Source organism: Photinus pyralis, unplaced genomic scaffold (genome assembly GCF_008802855.1).
Source record: "Photinus pyralis isolate 1611_PpyrPB1 unplaced genomic scaffold, Ppyr1.3 Ppyr1.4_LG3b, whole genome shotgun sequence".
NCBI lineage: Eukaryota > Metazoa > Arthropoda > Insecta > Coleoptera > Lampyridae > Photinus > Photinus pyralis.
In genome coordinates, this window is record NW_022170510.1 from 8,833,823 (window position 1) to 8,846,735 (window position 12,913).

Here is a 12,913-nt window from a genome sequence, read left to right on the forward strand (position 1 = left end):
GCTGCGAGATTTCGTCTGCAATCTGGAAATATCGATTTTATACCCAAAATCCGAGCAGGAGTTGGTCATAATTGCCCTTTTAAACTATAATTCGGTATAATTTAGAAATTTGGAAATGTAAAAAAAATTTAATTTTAAACCTGAAGTTTATAACATTTCGAGATTAATTAATCTCCAAACCAAAATTATCATTATTTAGGGAACAAATTGAAGTAGTTAAAATTTGGCATGGAAGTATGGTGTATGTTGCAAACTTTCTCATTACTCAAATCGAGAGACGATCTGTGCCACGCCACTGATGTAATGTGAGATAACCTTCAAATCATAATCAGCTGAGTTGTGTTGATGTATTTGTATTGACCCATTACAAATAAATTCTGACTACAATAATACCATGCAGTTTTATAATTAATAAAAATTCTTAAGTGTTTTACTATTTTTACTGTGATACAACTTTTTATTATTCGAACGTTATGGATATTTTTATGTTACTTTTCCTATCAATGATCTCCATTATAATTGGAATTATTGTTACACTTGTTGTACAATATTATGTACTAATAAAATATTTTGATAAGAATCCTACAGCGAGCCCACCTAAGAAACCTCATGCCGAAGTATTTAGTCTACCCGAGGTAAATCGATTGCAAAATACTTTCTTACTATTAATTTATTGCTTATTTGAAGACGCTGAAGAAGAAGCTGGAAACAGAGGGGCAGGATAGCTCAGATTCCAGCATGGCAATCAGCCTAATGTTGCAGTTTTTGTTTCACGAACTTCGGCACTCCGACACGGTTAAAAGGTGGCTCTATAAAAAGTTATCACTGGAATTTGAAGAACTTATCACAAAAACAACGACAGGAAAGTTTTTTGATGCGGTTACTGTAATCGACTCACTGACATAATTAACCACTTTTCTAATATCTCCATTATAGATTAGAGATATGAACTTAGGATCTCAATTTCCGAACGTTAAAAGTATTGGTGTAGAAAGCGTAAAATTAGATAAGAATGAAGGGCATATCGATACCTTAAATTTATGTATAAAGTTGGATTATTCCGGTAATTTTTTAATATCCGTCGATGCTAAGATGAAATTCGGTAAAACCGCTTATTTGTCAATTATGGGTAATACTTCGATTATAATAGAATATTTCATTCTCACTGATTTTTAGTGAAACAAGTTAGTGGATTAGCAAGATTACAATTTACAAGGCTTCCATATACTCACTGGTCATTTAGTTTTTATGGTGAACCAGAGCTTGAGCTCGCAGTTGAATCTCATTTTCAGGGTCGTCAGTTACAATCGAATGTTACAAATTTAATTGTTAATCAAATTAAAAAGGCCATTAAGAGGAAACATACTTTGCCAAATTATAAAATTAGGTAAGTAAGTGAGCAGTTCTATTTTTGCTTTCGAAATACAATAAATAAATACATACATTTAAATATGACCAACTTTCTATGGTACCAAATTACTTAGGTCTCTACAACCCAAAACTTTTTAAAATCTAAATGTCATACCTAGTTAATTCATTTCTCTGTCACAGAAGAAGACCTAGGTTTTTGCATACTCCCCTACCTTTTTTGAAAATGAACAGTCACAAAGAAAAAAAATGTTCCAAAACCCACTCGTGGGTATTGCCGCGTAACACAAAGTATTGAAACGATGCATCGTCATCGAAAGTACACAAAATGTCGAATCTGTATATTGAAGTACATCCACGTCCAGAGGAAGAGAGGGGTTAAATAAGTAAAATAAAGTTTCAAAGAACTTACCACACATAAGAAAGTTGGCTATGAGCAGTCTGTGCAGTCACTGCGCATGTCCACATAATTTTTACCATGTGCGAAATGATTGCCTTTACTAGAAGCATCTGTGGTTAAAATTTCAAAGAAATATCTCCATAAATAAGAAAGTTAGCATTGCGCAGTCACTGCGCATGTCCACATAATTTTTACCATGTGCGAAATGTTTGCCTTTACTAGAAGCATCTGTGGTTAAAATTTCAAAGAAATATCTCCATAAATATGAAAGTTGGCATTGCGCAGTCTGCGCAAAATGTGGAGTTAAATGAAACTGATCGAAATGGGCAAATATAGACCATAACAGCTATCAATTAGCGAAAACCCGAAGTCTCTAGGTGGCCCAGGGGCCGAGATCTCGATGGAACGGACGGACGGAAACACGAGCACATAAGCTTTACCTCAACTTCGTTGTGTTACGCTAAAAAATGCTAGAATAGATAGGTGGGTACGAGGGTGGGTATTCATTTGCGTATTTCAGTCAGTTATTCTGGTCTGTGGTCAAACAGCCAAAAGCTCTTATGAAATGCTGCTTTTGTAGTTGAAGTCTAACAAATTGTCGATAGTGGATATTCTTTCTGTTGATAAAAAGAGAATCAGTAGGTCTTAGTTTTTTAGTTATATCATTTGTTTATGAAGTATTTAAACAATGGTTATATCTATGAATAGAAAAATCGTTTTTCTCTAGAACTATTAAATAATGCACCGATTCTTGTTGCATATTAAATAGAATAATAGCCATAAATTATTCACATCGTGATTTCTCACAAGTAAACTACTAAATTTTATATTTATTAATATCTGACTCCAAATCTGAGAAGGGGGTTGAAATCTTAGTATATATGTGAAGCAACAAATGATGAAATTTTTTTATATCTGCCATATTATGGTACGATTTTCATTACAACACGATTTATCATGCCATAAAGGCACCATGACAACAGCCAAGATACAACATAAACAAAGCAAATGTGTACTATACTTAGGGTTGCCATCTCAAAACTCTGCCAACTAGGACAGGAAGCTTGAAAACCCCGGATGTAGGGATTATAAACCCTGACATATCAACTGAATTTGATAAAAAAATATTGTCTAAAGAAATAGTCTTTGAAATTGTACTTTATTTTTATCACTGACTAGAATGTTTCAATATTCAATAAATTCCTTTCTTTGGTTCACTGTTATGTCACTAGTGAACATTTTCTTTCAACGTTGGCATTATGAGACCTCGCTGGACCTAGCCCCCCCCACCATTGTGAATCAATTTAAGAATGGTATCCAATTTATGAGCTATTTAGGAGCTTTTCATATCACAAGCTTAAAATTTTAGAGCTCGCTTTAATCACTAGGAATCGAACATTTCTTATGGGGTGGCCGAGTCTACTTGGACTCAGCCCCCCCCCACTGATCAGAATTACTTTTTTCAAATTAAATTTGTACTGGAATTCCGAGTTATTTAAGAGCTTTAATTTACAAGTAATTTCGATTTTTGAGCGCCACTCCTAAAAGAGCAAATAGATATAATCGATGGGGCGGCCATTTTCACTTGGACGTAGCCCCTCTTCTGTTTTCGTTTACTTATTTCAAATTAATTTTTATGCATAGTGGGGTTGTTATACGCCAACATATTTTTGTCATTAAATCACCAGATTTGGTACACTTTCTACCGAATGGAAATCGCCCGGGAGGCAGCGGGAGACACGGCTACTGTGAGGGAGGGGGAGGGGGTAAACTTTTCTTACGCCGCGCGCGCTGTTGGTCGTCATAACTACTAAATTATAACTACTAGGGCAAGTGTGGTATCATTTTCGAATAAATAAAAGACGGCCATTTATTTTCTGAAACAAAAAATGCATCCTTACGGACAAAAATCGAATTACGGTAAAAAATCTAGAATTTTATTTACAAAAAAATTGTTCAAATGACCATAAACTTTGAACTAGCGCCGATATCACCTACAAAAAAATATAATTAAAAAGCCACTACGTATTCTAAAAATATAAGCCTCCTTGGAACAGTTTAATAAATAATCGAGTAAATAATGCGCGGCAGAAAAATAAAATGCCGGGATTAGGTACCAGCCCGAATATCTACTGAATTATTAATTATAGTAGTTGACATTTACTTGGGGGGGGGGGGGGGGCTAGGTCCAGCGGGGTTATTATGAGCAGGAATGCAAAAAAAGCACTAGGCAATTTTCAATAACTCCAAGTATAAATGAGGATTCAGTGTTTTAAAAAATTGGAACCAAAGCTGATTGGCGCTTAAAAGTTTTGTTGACTTACATTTTGACAGAAACTCATAGATGCCTCAGTAGCTTAAAACCCGGATTACCAATGAAACCCCGCCCGGACGCTCCCCGGACGCCCCCTAAACTAAGACAAATCCGGGGAAACCCGGACGGATGGCAACCCTAACTATACTGTATTATCTATTAATATAAAATGCACAATTTGAATTTCTGGTAATTGTATGTCCAGAACTTGAGGTCTTGACAGTCCATTCACTTGTAGAAATACTGCAGGTTCCAACCAATGACTCAAGTGTCAATTTTTTTCATATTTTGTAGCGAATCTGCCACATATCCCTCTGCCACTGCGTCACTTTTCCAATCGCCGTGTCTTTTAAGCATACTAATATCGGCATCACTGTCTGACAGAATTTTTGCAGAGGTCATTCGGAATGAATGCCCCAAATGCAGTTCGGCATTCGCTATTAACGGAACAATCGCGCAATCTCAAAAAAATGGTCCAATTCCTTGTTTTATCTAAATCCTTTGGTGGTATAGATAGCTTATGTGGTTTAGATATATATGGGCGATTATCATAAATTTTTTTACCGCAGCGACTAGATCAGAAATTTGACGGTTTTTTTGCCGCAAATTAGATCTGGAAGTAAAAAAAATGTCAGTTTTGTCTTTTTTTAACATGCTGCATTTATCTCAAGTTGGGATGGATTGAACGTTGTAATTTTGCCTTTTTGGCTTTTCTGTTGTGTAATCTTTTAACATCGTTGTCAACGTTTTAATATAAAAGCAATGTTTTACAAAATTAGTCTAATTAATGTTGTGATCACCAGTTTCGGACCAACATAATGAATCTTTTCTGATGAAGATGGCAACGCCAACCGAAATATATTAAATTAATTAAATAAATCAATAAACCATGCGCAAACTGCAAAATGTGAACTCTTTGTTTATAGATATATTTTTTTTAAATTTTAACTACAGGTGTTTCTAATAAAAGCAAACATATCGCATATTCAGATGTGCGCATGCGTAGATTGCTATAGATGCTTCTAGTAAAGAAAAACATAGAGCACATATCTATGACCTTTCGGGAATTTCTCATCAATGCCTGGAAAATGCGCTAGAGTTTTAAAATAAATGATTCCTTATTTTTGCGTTTCTTGAATTTCCTTTAATTTAAATTCAATAACAAACTCCAAATTACTTATACAAATTCTACTTGTGGCTGTTGAACTTGCAAAACTATAACAAAAAACTACAATAATATATTGAAACCATTTCTTTAGTTCCTTTTTTGCCGCCGCCTTAAAACCGTCTATAATAGCATTTTAAGAATACAAAAAATGTTAAGAACCAATATTTCCAAAACTGAGCGTTTTGTGTGTGTTCTATCGTGTGTCTTATGTTTTATGTTGATTTTCAGATATAAGCCATTTTTCATCAAAGCCGATCCAGGTCAATTAGATGTATTAGAAGACAGCGAAATAATACCTCAGGGAAAATTTGATGTTATGTGTATGGAGGTCAGTCGACTATCCATAGGTGTCAATGACATTGCACAAGTTTATTGCACATTTGCAGTTGGTAGGTATATTAAAATGTTGCAGTATTGATACTAAAATATGTGTGTTTTCAGATTCTATCCCATGGGTTTGCTTATATCAGAAAGAGAACCAATTTTGTATGGTATTAGAATTAACCATAAGAAAATCTCTACAGCAGCAAATAGGGGTCACATTCAGATTCGATCAAAACCAAATTATCGTTGATTCTGTAACACCCCAAATGGCAGCTGATAGAGCGTCACTTAAAGTTGGAGATATTTTGTTAACAGTTGAAGGAAAAAGTGTCACTAACATAACGCACTTGAACAAAATGTTGAAACTGACACCGGGCAATTTCAGTATTCGTGTTGAAAGATTATGCAGTGGTTACCAGTTGAAATCCAGGTATTTTGATAAGACTGAGCAGAAAACTCCTACATCGAATGTGAGCAGTATTAATGAAGGTGACTTCATTCAAACAGAGCAAGAAGATAGCTTTATCATGATTGAAGCAAAGCCGAAATCTTTTGATGCATCTGATCTGAAAACAATCCGTACAGCAGAAAAGGCAAAAAATGACAAAGCGCCTCTACCTAAACTAATCAGCACTAGTAACGAAAATGTGTCAAAATTTGCACAAACTATAGGAAATTTTAGTTTACGTAAGCGTAAGCCGTCAATTGAACGTACACCTCCCGAAGGAAGCACGAAAAGTACTCCAAACATTTCATTGCCCACCACCCCTCAACACTCTAATCCTAAACATTCCACACCAGTTTCGTTACTATCCACAAAGAAACAGTCCATATTAGAAACTTCGGAGTGTGAAAAAGAAGGAAGCGTAGAATCTGAACCCCTTGTCGAGTATAATGAAATTCATAAAGGCCAAACGAAAGATGTAGTTAGTGTAATTAGTTATAAGGATGAATACCAATTCAATTTGAAAGAAACTGACAAGTACCTCAATGTTAATGTTTGGGGTTTAACCAGTGAGCAGAAAGACATCTTATTGGGATACATGAATATTTCATTAGGTGAAGTGTTGAATCAATGCAGTAATTCTATGCTTGGTCATTACATTAGGAGCTTTTCTTTTTTACCACCGACTAGCACGCCACCTACAAGGTAAGACACTAAACTTCTTGTAGGTAAGATCTTCCAGGCTTATAAACAACTTACAAATCATTTTATATTTGCATGGAAGTGGTAGGGGGTATTATTATTGTTAAAATGTACATTGGCAGCTTTTCTTATAGTCAGTCACATCCACTAATGTTACACTCTGGGTTTGAGCATGTTTTTTGCTATGGAGATGCCTTACTCTCATTCATGTGGTCGCATGATGAGCATTCGGAGATTCGAAGGACACCTTTAACTAACAATCATATAAAGGAAGGTGATGGGGTGGTAAAGCACGACTTTGTCAGAACGCAATTTCACCGCACAACTCATTGTGATTTCTGCTCTAAAAAGGTAATGACCCCACGAAATTACTTTTTCATCTGTTAACTCAAAACATAGATTTGGCTCAAAGATGCAGTTCAATGCAAGAACTGTAACCTGTGCTGTCACAAAAAATGTCTAATGAAGTGCCAACTCAACATGCCTTGTATACATATCGAGAAGTTGGATCAGAAATTAGAAAATTCTGATGCTCTTCATCCTGAAATAACAATGACCGAGGTGAACGATAAAGATGACATCATTCCGCAGTATTCAAACGAAACGAAACAGCACATTAATGCCCTAAAACGCGTTAACAGTGCCAATAATTTGGCTATACCGGGTAATTTCAAATCGTGCGTTTTTTCTTAATAATTTGTACCAATTTAGGTTCCCACTTTACTCAAAGTCAAAGCCGTAGTTTACCTCCATCTCCACAGCACACGCCCCGCAAACTATCACTTGTTGTCAGCAACCCTTTCAGTGGGTGCCCAATGATGCTAGATGAAATCCAACAGCAGCCCAATGAGGCTACTGAAATAATTCTACGTGCAGTAGATCAAATCCTACAGTATCCTTCTGATGAAAGTCTAATGGACGTCGCCAAAGAAACCGGTACACAACTGTACATTAACATGGAACACGAAACGAAAGTTGAAAAGATTAATTTAATGGTTCTATCTATAACAATGATTTTCTATATACACGGGTCTCAAATTGCAGGTAACCGAATTGAAAAGAACCTTGGATGACATAACCATCGACCATATGTCGCTTTCAAAAAAATTAAGCTCAACAGAAACTGAAGTGGAAAAGGCAAAATTGGCATTTTTAATTGGTCAAGCTGACGCGAAAATTCAGGCACTGTCAGTTTTGATGTTACATTATTGTTCGGGTTTACAGCATGCCCAAGAGAAAATCGTTTAAATTGTCCAGTTGGCCGATTTTTTATAGTATTGACACCTGTATTTTATAATGCATTTACGATTTGTGATATTTTCATATAGCATTATTTTGTGTATAATTAGCTGCAGTATTAGCGATGTTACAGTAACTTAGATTAATTATTAGGGGTAGGGTAATTGTACTTATAAAATGCACTTATAGGTTTTATTTTTAGTGTTTGCATCTAGTCAATTATAAGTAGTTTATAAGTGTTGCTATTTATATTTACCAACAGACAAATATCATTTTAGAAGTAAAATACATTATTTATTGAGCGAGTAGTAGATTTATGTTATTTTCCATTTTTTTAATTTATAATTCGAATATTTTACTGTTTATTTTATGTTACATTATTTAATTTAGTACTAGTACAGATGTGACACAAGTTAGTACTGATTTCTTTAATTCATTTTTAATAATCTTAGACTTCCCAGGTTTAATATTACGGTTTTGACCCACTCGCTTTCTATTTACACCTGTGACTGATGGAAGAGACACCCAAACATATAGAGATCTACAGGTAAATAAATATGGCATATGCCACCAGTTGGGTGGGTTCAAATGGAAAAAATCATCTTTTACAGAAACAACAGAGAATCGATTAAGGCACAAAAAATAAAACAACATATAAAAATGATCTAATCATTCATAGACGCAAATCAAATAAGACCGATTAAATTACAAGAAAACACTATCTGCTGCGTATGTTACTTCATGGATGGGATTTCAGGCTGAATGTTGCTCCACCAACCCGAGACACCATACATTGGGCCCTGCGCTGATATGTGTTCTATTAACATATATTATTGAAGTGAAATCATTAGTATATATACAATGCTGAAATTAAAGCTAACAGTGGATGCAGTAAGTTAGCTGCAGGTTTTGGAGTGTTATTATGAAGTTCCAAAATCCACGCGACACGGTAAAATTTAAAAAAGCATTGTGGGATAATATAAACTTTTTGCAGAAGAAGTAAAGAAAGGATTGCAGAAGGTACATCCACCAGATTTTGTGAATGGCAGGGGCGGCTCTCTATAAAGAGCCAAGGAGCCATGGCACCACCTCAAGAAACCTGCTAATTATCAATTCTTAAAATATAATTAACTATTATTAATTGTGCTCACTAGAGTAAATAATTGTGTTTTAAAACTTAAAACAAAAAAAGTAAATGATTTGATACATTAGGTACCAAGAAGAATTCATTCATTGGTGCTTATCCGTGGACTTCTCATACGATCGAGCCGTGCCAAACTAAAACTGGCTCGTATTTTCCTACAAGTATGGACTTCCGCGGGGAGTAGAGGGGTGGGAGGAGCGAAACCGAAGTAGCGTTTTATACGTACAACTTGAGCCATCAGAAGTTTGGCTCATAAGCACAATTGAATAATGTGTACGTGTATTACTATACTTTGCGCCGTTTTCCTTGTTTCAGTCGTGATGTCAAACAATTTTTTTTACTTCTGTGTAAGATTATATTTCCCGGATTAATTGTTAGTAAAATACACAAATTAAAAAATTATTTAAATAAACCTTTTTCCATGCATTCTCTGAAAGATAGACTTTAAATAAAGCAATTAAGCAGGCCGTTACCGGACTTAAATATTGTTAAAAAACGAAATGTGTCTGAATCTTCTTTAAGAGGACACGACGATAGCGATAAATCCGAAAATAAAGGAGTAGGTATTCAGAGAATTAATAAATTTCGGTACTTGTTTAGTTAAAGATTTGAATATAGTACAACTATTGTTGAAAATGATACTTCGGCCTCATTAATACAACTGCAAATAAAATGTTGCTATTGTTTATAGATCAGACTAAACGCCATGGAAACGGATAGTACAAATCGTGAAAAAAGTAACACTTTCCATACAATTTTTTGTCAAAATTCTCATCTAAAATAACACAAAATGAATTACTGGAATGCATGCTTGAAGTATACTTATAATGAAACAAGCCTCCAAAGAAATTAAAGGGGCTAGATTTGTTTCCGTCACTTGCATTATAAATATTCGAATTATACTCAAAATCTAAATAACTGGAATATGAAAACAAAAATTTGTAACTATTAAAATAATGGGGAGGGGGACACAATTTGGCACTACCTTCTACGCAGCTTACGAGCCGCCACTGGTGAATGGTTCTTCCCTATAACTTGTGGTCTGTGGAGTGTTTTAATTTTTTTGTCAAAAATATGGAACATTTGTTATGGATCTCTTTCGATCACTCCCTAGTAGTGATTTATAGGTACAATTTTGTGTGTTGTTTTTTATCATTTGGGTACATGTATTTAAAAAAAGTGGTAACGAATATGCATATATTAACAATATAACACGCATACAACAAAAGGAATAATTTTTCCAAACTATAAAAAAATATAGGCCGCATGGTGGAATAGGTACAGTATATAAATTTGTGAAGAAATGATAAAATTTCTTATTTATCCTAATAAGTTAAATTGATTTATAAAATTTGCATTACAGTTTACTGCGAAGAAACCACTGAACACAAAATAAAAAGCTCGGTGGACTTAGAATATGTTCCTTTGAAACATAATCCATCACTTGGTCCACAGTCATTTCAATTACTTCTATTGATTCGTCATCGACACCTCCGCCCTCGTGAATTTTCATATCATCTGTCACTTCACAATAAAATGCAATTTGTTTGCTAGAAGTGGCGCCTACGCCTGATTGATAACTAGCGATCTTCTTTAAGCTGGAAATAGGCACATCATAGCCACACTCCTCTAACACTTCCTCCCTGGCAATTTCCACCAAAGGCAAATCCTTATCGACAATCCCAGCGCATAACTCAATCGTAACACCGAGCTCGGCAGGATATTTCTGTACATCAACATTACCCGCTCTTTCTTGACTAGGAATTTTACCGTAATATACCGCCGGTCGAAATTGTTTAACAAAGATTAGGACTTTTCGTGTCACATTGTAAATCAAAATCGACACACTATCGTGTACTTCCATTAAGTCCCAATTGCGTTTAATTCCATTTAAGGTGAAGTACATTGTAAATGGTTTGATGTAAATCGAATCTTTCATGGGTTGGAAGAAGACATCGCACAACTTATTCATTTTCGTTGCTTTTCCTACACAAAAAATTTATGTTTGACGGTTTAGCCTTTTTACGTCTAAATCATATAAATAAATTGTTTACGTTTATATTACAAACATACCCTCTTTTTTGATTACTTATCAAAAAGGGACCAAGGGACGTTAGTAGTTCCACCACTCACGTAAGAGTAGTTCCATTGTTGCAACAAGGCATATTAACTACTTCAGTGGCGTCGCCGAATAAAGCTGATAAATGATTACTTTTGATTTTCTCAATTATTTATTAAATAATGATACAGGCTGTATCACAGACGGAATAATGACAATGTATTCATTCAGAATAATATGTAATTTGTTGTAGTATATGAGTACAATATTTATTTAGTTATGCCATTTCTTTATGCATTTTTAGAAGTTATACGATTTCATACATTTGTCCAGAATGTCCATGGTTTTATTACCACAATCATATGCAATCTCTTGTGTGACACCATCAACCATGTTGATCCACTGCTCCAGTTCCACGAACCGTCGGGATACATCAACTGGTGTCTGCGATGTATACAATTTAAATAACAGGCTAGACACGAATCATCCGGATATTCTAAATATCTAAATAATCTCCAAGCTAATTGCTCATCGACACCAGTCTCACAAACGCACACGCTAAATGATCTTGTTGTGCCCTGAATCCAATCGTCTTGGACTTCAGGAGGTACCTAAATTAATTAATAATTTTGTAATTGGTCCATCTATATTACATACCTCACAATAGAATGAGGCGATTAGAGATGTAAATATTATACAACTGAAATAATACATCTTGCTTGGATTATAATGTTTTCACATTTAATCAGAAATAATAAAGTGTTAATAAGCATAATGGGTAGGCGTTTTTTAGTTTAAACGGTGATAAGATAGGTAGTAGTTTTAAATGTAATTAGATATGAGACTGAGCGTAATTTATGGATACACTATATATCTTCATATAGCGGAATAAGCAAAGATTTATTTTAGGTTGACGCAAAAACTTGTGTTCAAATTCGTATCTGAAATTGCGCGAACTTTTGATAGGAGTGCTGTTGTAGGGAGGAAGTGGCTGACAAGGGGTTAATTATTAGATATGATTTCTGGATGGATTCTGGATTATGAATTGCGATATGAGTGTGGATAATTTTTACATAGAAATATGTCTTCCTGTAAACCAAAGTTTTTTTTACTGTCACACAACTCCGTGTTGATGCTTTCCAATTGGCCAAATTGACAAATGACACGTACCAACCATAGTGCTTCTTTGACGCGCATGCCATTGCGATATCCGCTTCGGTGCTCGATGCGGCGATCGGCGATTGTCTTTTTCTTCACTAGGTTACTTCACCTCCATCAGTCAACAGAAAGGCTAAACGGTCTCGTCCCTATTGTACCCAGGAACAACAATTAAGCTTCGTACAACTTCGCGATATGCCAAGACGAATCAAACTGTATGGCACAACAGGCGAAAATGTCTCGCCGTAATCAATGCCATTTCTCTCGAATGACGTTCTGCTTCATTGCCCTCAACCATTGAATTTATAACTATAAATTCAATGCCTCAACCATTGTTGACTATCTTGCGACCGAAGTGCTTTCTCACGAGTAAAGGAACCATCCATATCCATATCGTGTAAAGTATGATATTAAACCTTCTCTAACAACGGGTTGCTTGAATGTTACATTATTGGTACCAGCTACCTTTTTAGAGGCCTCTAGGTTGAAGCCTGCTCGCCTTATCGAGAATCCGCCACGCCACTGACCTATCGCTACCCACTATTGTCGTAAGATGGCACTAACACCAAGAAAGAAATGTAGCACAAATTAC

At 35.2% G+C, this 12,913-nt stretch overlaps 2 protein-coding genes across 2 annotated transcripts; one reads left to right on the top strand and one right to left on the bottom strand.

Moving 5' to 3' along the window:
- Window positions 1-314: 314 nt before the first annotated feature.
- On the top strand, window positions 315-8,603 carry LOC116167245 (PDZ domain-containing protein 8). The gene is made up of 11 exons (XM_031482557.1): window positions 315-635; window positions 688-885; window positions 937-1,129; window positions 1,177-1,387; window positions 5,479-5,639; window positions 5,692-6,724; window positions 6,856-7,072; window positions 7,121-7,385; window positions 7,433-7,716; window positions 7,766-8,507; window positions 8,572-8,603. Exons 1-10 carry the CDS (start codon window positions 474-476, stop codon window positions 7,967-7,969), a joined length of 2,928 nt encoding a protein of 975 aa, XP_031338417.1. The 5' UTR covers window positions 315-473; the 3' UTR covers window positions 7,970-8,507; window positions 8,572-8,603.
- A 1,684-nt stretch (window positions 8,604-10,287) lies between these two features.
- LOC116166799 (uridine diphosphate glucose pyrophosphatase NUDT14-like) lies at window positions 10,288-11,243 on the bottom strand. The gene is made up of 2 exons (XM_031481937.1): window positions 11,178-11,243; window positions 10,288-11,090 (listed from the first exon to the last, which is right to left on the bottom strand). Exon 2 carries the CDS (start codon window positions 11,074-11,076, stop codon window positions 10,462-10,464), a length of 615 nt encoding a protein of 204 aa, XP_031337797.1. The 5' UTR covers window positions 11,077-11,090; window positions 11,178-11,243; the 3' UTR covers window positions 10,288-10,461.
- Window positions 11,244-12,913: the final 1,670 nt, after the last annotated feature.